Here is a 6,103-nt window from a genome sequence, read left to right as displayed (position 1 = left end):
GGCGAAGCGTCTCGGCCGGAACGGGGCTGGGCACAGGCACCTGTGCGAGCTCTGTGACCTGTCACCCTTCCTGCAGGTGATCGCTCTGGGAGGGTCTGCGGAGCTCCTGTCCGGGTGCGATAGGAGAGGTCGGTGGTTAGGTGCCAGGGAGGGTGTAAATGAGGTGCGGTAGAAGGAGAGGGGTAAAGACACACAGTTTGTGGTGAGGTGAGGCAGGGTAACAAACTGATAGAGCACAGCTGACGGCCAGGTCCTTTATGAAGCCACTCATGCAGGTGAGTAGGCCCAGCCACTGGAAGAGGAGGTGTTGTCAGTAGACAGCGTTGTACCACTCCAACGCTGGGTAAACGTCCACTTACGGGACAGGCTGCTGCACTGGCTTCCTTTTATCAGTTTCACTGTGAAAGTTTGAACACTTGCTGAGTAAGGAATCATGCTTTTAGAGGCTTGAGGCTTTCTGATACTCAGCAACATCAAACTGGTATTTCTAGTGCAATTACATAGCATACTGCTAAAGAAAAGAAGTGGGTTATTTTCTGGTTTATTCTCTTGTTTATTTAGAATATGTTGTGCTTGTAAAAATACTGCAGTTTACTTCCTAGATGGTACCTGACCCACAGAGTGGTGTCTACATTGCAGTTCCATGGTAGGAGGTGTAAAGCTAGGGTGACCTGAAGTCTGTTCCTGTTGGTTTCCAAGGGGAGACACAGGTATTTCTGGAAACATTGCCCAATGTGAAAACGTAAACACTGGGCAGAAGAGTTTTAGTTTAAACCCTGTTTAATGTAACATGCCTGATTTCTAATTACTTTCTTCAGAATTTTAACTGGAGAGTATTGTGGCTATTAATTGCTAAAAAATCACTCAACATCAGGAGTTCTTTTGCTTCACATGTTGTCTTGTGTGAAGAGGCGATATAATTTGTGCAATATTTATTCCTAGTTCTCAATCCCCTTCATTTAAAATGTGTTTATTTTTTTAAAACTCTGAAGTGGGATGCTGAAAATTTCGTTCAGCACTCTCAGAGGGCTTTATCATTCACATCATTCACAGAGCTTCATCATTCACAGAGCGTTGCTTTATTTAGAAGCTAAGGCTAGCAGGTGATGACAGATGATGTATAGGTAATGCACTGTGTACTGGGAATGGATAACTCTGTTGTATGCACTGTTCCAAACAACTGTTGGATCCTAGACTTTTTGGGGTTTAGGGGAGATGTGAAAGATTGTGGAAGATGCAGATCCCATTTTGAACTAGAGAGGTGAACTGTCTGGAATTTAAAGGAACTGCTTGCTCTGATAAAGTCAACAATATAGAAAATTTAATAAACAAAGCTTTGTCCTGTCAAGAAAACTGAAGACTGTGAAATAACACAGAAATTGAGTTTTTCTTAAATTGAGAGCTCTTGCATTGCATTTCCAATGAACTGAAAGCATCTGGTAAAGCGGTGAGGCAGAGCTGAGTGCTGAATGGTTTTTTCATACATGTCTGTGTCCTTTATTTGCACCAAACACTCATTCTGCAAATACTAATGTGAAAAGTCCTCTGTTCTTCATCTGAGTTGCTTGAGAATGCTATACAAGGGCAAAATCAGCGTGGTGTTCCTCACTGTTGGTCTTTTCCCTTTTCTCTCTGTTTCAGACTTCTCACCTATCCAGTCAAAGGAGTGTGGTGTAGAGAACTCATCTCACACCTGCAGTTAACTCGTATGAGACTCTCTAAAACACATGGGTTTCTAAAATCTGTGTGTGAATAAAGAAATGTTATCTCAGCTGCCAGTGCTCATTCAGGAATGATTTATGAGTAGCAATGAGGTCTATGTGATTGGTAATTTATTTTCGATCTGACTGAATTTACACAGAATTTTGCAAAATGAAGACTTTTGTTTATGCCTTGTCCCACCTGTCCAAGCTATCAGCAATGAAAAAGTTGCAGAATCTGTGATGGTCATAGATGCTTTTCTCCCAACAGATAATTACAGTTATGACAAAAGTTATATATATTTCGGCTGATTTCTAAACAAACACTGTACATTTAAGAAAGGTCTCTGAGAGGCCAGCTGAGACCAAAAACATAAAGAGGGTGGAGGAGGAGGAGGTGCTGACTTACTTCTGGAGACATTTTTACAGAAGAGATATGAGGAAATGAGCATATAATTTTTCTGGAGAGGTATGTAGGAATCCGGTAAAGAATGAAGTCTGATATTTCATCTTAAGAATCAGAAGTTGAAGTTGCAGCACTTTTTATTAAATCGTTTCTTCTTATCACCTCTTTTCTCACCTGTCATTTCTTGACTTCAAATATCAAAATCTTCTTTGGCAGTCCAGCTGTGTTCGTTTGTTCCTTTTTAACATGGCTCTTTCTTCTGCCTGTTCTGCTTAAGGTCCAAAAGATTCCTTAGGTTTGAGTGTTTAAAAGCTTAAAATGGTGGAGTGCTCTCTGTGCAGGGAAACAGTTTCTTCTGATTGGCAATGTAGGGCAAATATATCTTAGGAAATGTGAAGACAGACTGAGTACTCAGACTAAAATAATGACGAATGTCTTAGGCACTTAAGTAGTAATTTTGGTAAGCTTCACTTATATTTATATTTATATTTGTTTGTTTCCTGTCTTACAGCAACATGTTATCCAAAATGCAAAAATGGTGGGGAGTGCCTCAGACCTGGAAAATGCAGATGTCCACCTGGCTATGGGGGTAGATACTGTCATAAAGGTGAGTAAGATACAAACAGGTGATAGCTTGGAAAGACAAGGAGTTTGAAAACAGACAAAATTAATTTGGGAATCCTCAAGTCCAGGATCTAATGTACTTTGAAGTAATGACCTTAATTCCTTAGAACTCTGTCCTTACTGTCAAAAAATGCATGGCCTAGAGGATCTGCGTGCTTGTAGGAGAGTGGGGTGAAGAATATGTACTGAAATGTGTTGTCAGAATCTGAATTTTGTCCCTTAGAAAATGCCTTGTTTATCTACCACTTAAGTATTATGTTTGGCTCTATAACAAACGCCTTCTATATAATTTAATGAGATTACTTGTCTAGGTAGATATTTCTGCATTATTTGGTTGAAACTGTTGTGTAGCATCTGCAAGATGGTAATACTGAGGGCAAGTCGCTAAAGATACGTGTGACAATATATTGTTGATAGGTAATGGACGCTGACAGAGTTGAGGAGTAGCAAAGACCAGGTTTTATGGCTTTGTGAAACCTATTGAATATATACATGAATTCAAAAAGGCAATCCAAGAAAACATTGTTTTGTTGTTTTGTGCTGATGAGACTTGTTCTGGGATAAAAGGGGAAGTAACCTTGAAGTAGTTTAAGGGGTAGATAAGGCAGTAGGCCAGATATCCTGGAAACGGAAGAAAAAGTATTTTACTTTCAGAGGAAAAGCCTCATCTGACACTTAAAAAATTTCTGTAAGTTCTTTTTGAAGAAGTGCTAGTAAATTAGTTGGGCAGTTGTCAGCTGTGCTGAGAACTTACTAAGTCTAACTGTGGTCACAGCAGCTAGCAACACCTTACAGGATTCTCTCTTTATGCTTGATGTTTATTTTGTGGGCTTCTTTAAATTTCCTTCAAATGTGGAATAGCTATAGGAGTTTACTTGGAGTGTAACCTAATGGGTACTTGGGGAAGGAACTTGGCTAGCTTCTGCAGCTCTCTGGATCCTTGTTGTTGTGGGCTGTTTGGCTTTGGGTTCTGGTTTTGGGTTGTGGGTTTTTTTTCTTCTTCTTTTGTTTGTTTTTTTAATAAAGCTGTATTTGGTATTTTGGGAAGAAAGCATGACCTGAGTGTACCTAACATGGTAACATCTGTCTAAGTTTGCTGAACCTTGAACTGTAGTTCCGAGCTGTTAACTAGAAAGAATGGGAATTAAACTTCCAGTGATAATAATTTGACATCAAAATTAACACTGTAGAGGAATAAAAAAGATAAGAAAGTGTCTTCTCGTGAAGATCTGTGTAACACAGAACTGTTCTGTGATGTATTGTGGAATAACTATTAATTTTGAGTAGACCTAATATGTTGACAGCAATGAGGTAAATGCTGCAGCATGATCAGCTTCATTTTCCAGCAAAAGGAATTTTTTTTTAATTTCTTAAAAGCCAACTGAAAGTGTAGGTTTGTGGGGTCTTGACAGAGACCCAACAAGAAAGCAGAAATTGACATTCTCAGAAGATCCTAAATCAGAAGCAAGGTGAGTACTACTTAAATAGAAAAAGCAGAGTGAGGATTCAGTTTATCCTTCAGTTATGTTTGATTTACCGGTAGAATGTTCAAATCTTCAGTCTAGTCTTGGACATTTTTCTACCTAGTATCAAGGAGACATCCCAACTGTCCATCATTATAATGAAGTGAATATAGTGAAGGTGGTGTATATGTTTACATTCGTGCTTGTGAAAGGATGCATTTGATTGTACAGAGTAGTGATTATGCCATATTTCAAAGGTGGTGCATACCACAACTGATACCAGTCATATGTCTGGCATAAATAATGTTTCATTAATCAGGCCTTCAGGGCTTTGATGTGTAGAATGATTCTGGAATGAGGAGGCTGACTTAGGTAGTTGGCCTTTGGGAAGGCGCTGCTGAACTTGACTATAGTCATCAGTTCATTTGTCCACTCTCCCCTTCTTCCTCTTGTTATGTGTAGGTCCTGTCAGGTAAGGAAGTATGTGCATCCTTGACCACATGGCTTACTGGCCAAGATTGATAAGAATATGCGTGTTAGTAGTTACGGTGGTGTAGGTGCCGGTTCACAGTTGGGGAGGGGAGGAGCTGTGCCATCACGATAATCATGTTTGTTCGTTGGTGTTCTCAGGCAAAATGTTCAATAAGTCTTTAATCACATGCTTAATTTTAATTGCATTTCGAGCTGGCATTTGCAGATGTGGTTCTGTTATCCTCACTCACTCCTTACAGAACTGTGCCTTGCTCTGAATAGTTAAAATTTTAGTCTTTGGAGATCTGATAAAAGAAGTAGTTGATGGTAGACCAGCTGTTGAAAGATAACTACTCGAAGTCCTGTGCTGCTTCTGAAAGGCGCTGCGTATGCTGTTCTTCTGCAGTAAGCTGTGAAGGGGGCTGTCAAAATGGTGGGGAATGCATCTCTGTCAACGGCGTTGTGAAGTGCCTTTGCGCTTCTGGCTGGACAGGATCAAGGTGCCAAGAAGGTGGGTATCTGGCCTGACGAAAAAGAATTATATTGATTAAAAATATAACTGCAGTAACAAAAAAAATTAATAATTTTGGCTAATAATTATGGAAATGTCATTGCATTACTACAGACATTAAGGACCTACATTATTGTTACATGCTTAGATAAAAGTGTCTTATTATTTTGCATTAAAATGTACATCTGTTAACATTTAAACCAAAATTCTTAACATAGTACACAAGTATTTTTTTTCATTTCCATGGTCCTAGAAATGCCTTTAGAGTTTTACCAGTTGAGTATCTGGCCTGGAAGAAAATGTGTTTTGCTGTTTTGATTGGTATCATCCTGAATTTTTCATTCTGTCAGGATTCTTTTATATCAGTTTTATAAATCTTGCTGACTTACACATTCTTTTCTCCTAGCAATTTGTCCTCAGGGTTGTCGGAATAATGGAGCTTGTGTGGCTCCTGGGATTTGTAGCTGTCCAGCTGGATGGGTCGGTGGAGCATGTCACTTAGGTAGATGACTTCTGCCATTTTTCGTTTATCCTTTTCTGTACTTGTTTGATTTACCGGTAGAATGTTCAAATCTTCAGTGCCTAACAAAGCTGCTAAGAAGGTATGTTAGAATAGTAAAAGAGAGCTGCTGCTGCATACTGTGGATCTTACAAGAATGCAAAAGGAGTAGGTGGCTGTTAAGGGTCAAGGGACTGAGGTACCCACTCCTCGAATTACCTTAACGAATCCTTCTGTCCTGAACAGAGACAGAAAGAGTTAAAAAAACAAAAGGGGGAAGGAAGAAATTCACACGTCGGTCTGCGTTCGGAAAAAAACTGAAACAAACTTTTAATAAACAATAAATCCACACGACTATACTCTATTATATATATACGCATATAGTTAAAAACTGAAAAAAAAAGGGAAAAGGGAAAAACTGAGGGAAAA

General features: G+C 39.4%; 1 protein-coding gene across 1 annotated transcript; it reads left to right on the top strand.

The window, feature by feature from the left end:
* Window positions 1-2,617: 2,617 nt before the first annotated feature.
* LOC104488064 (wnt inhibitory factor 1-like) lies at window positions 2,618-5,677 on the top strand (the record flags this gene model as incomplete). Its single annotated transcript, XM_010132822.1, has 3 exons — window positions 2,618-2,713; window positions 5,071-5,175; window positions 5,582-5,677. Coding segments are annotated over 3 exons (297 nt in total), but the record flags the coding sequence as incomplete, so codon positions are not given.
* Between the last annotated feature and the right edge of the window lie 426 nt (window positions 5,678-6,103).

Source organism: Buceros rhinoceros, unplaced genomic scaffold, assembly GCF_000710305.1.
Source record: "Buceros rhinoceros silvestris isolate BGI_N320 unplaced genomic scaffold, ASM71030v1 scaffold8933, whole genome shotgun sequence".
Taxonomy (NCBI): domain Eukaryota; kingdom Metazoa; phylum Chordata; class Aves; order Bucerotiformes; family Bucerotidae; genus Buceros; species Buceros rhinoceros.
This window is presented reverse-complemented; position numbering and strand designations above follow the sequence as displayed.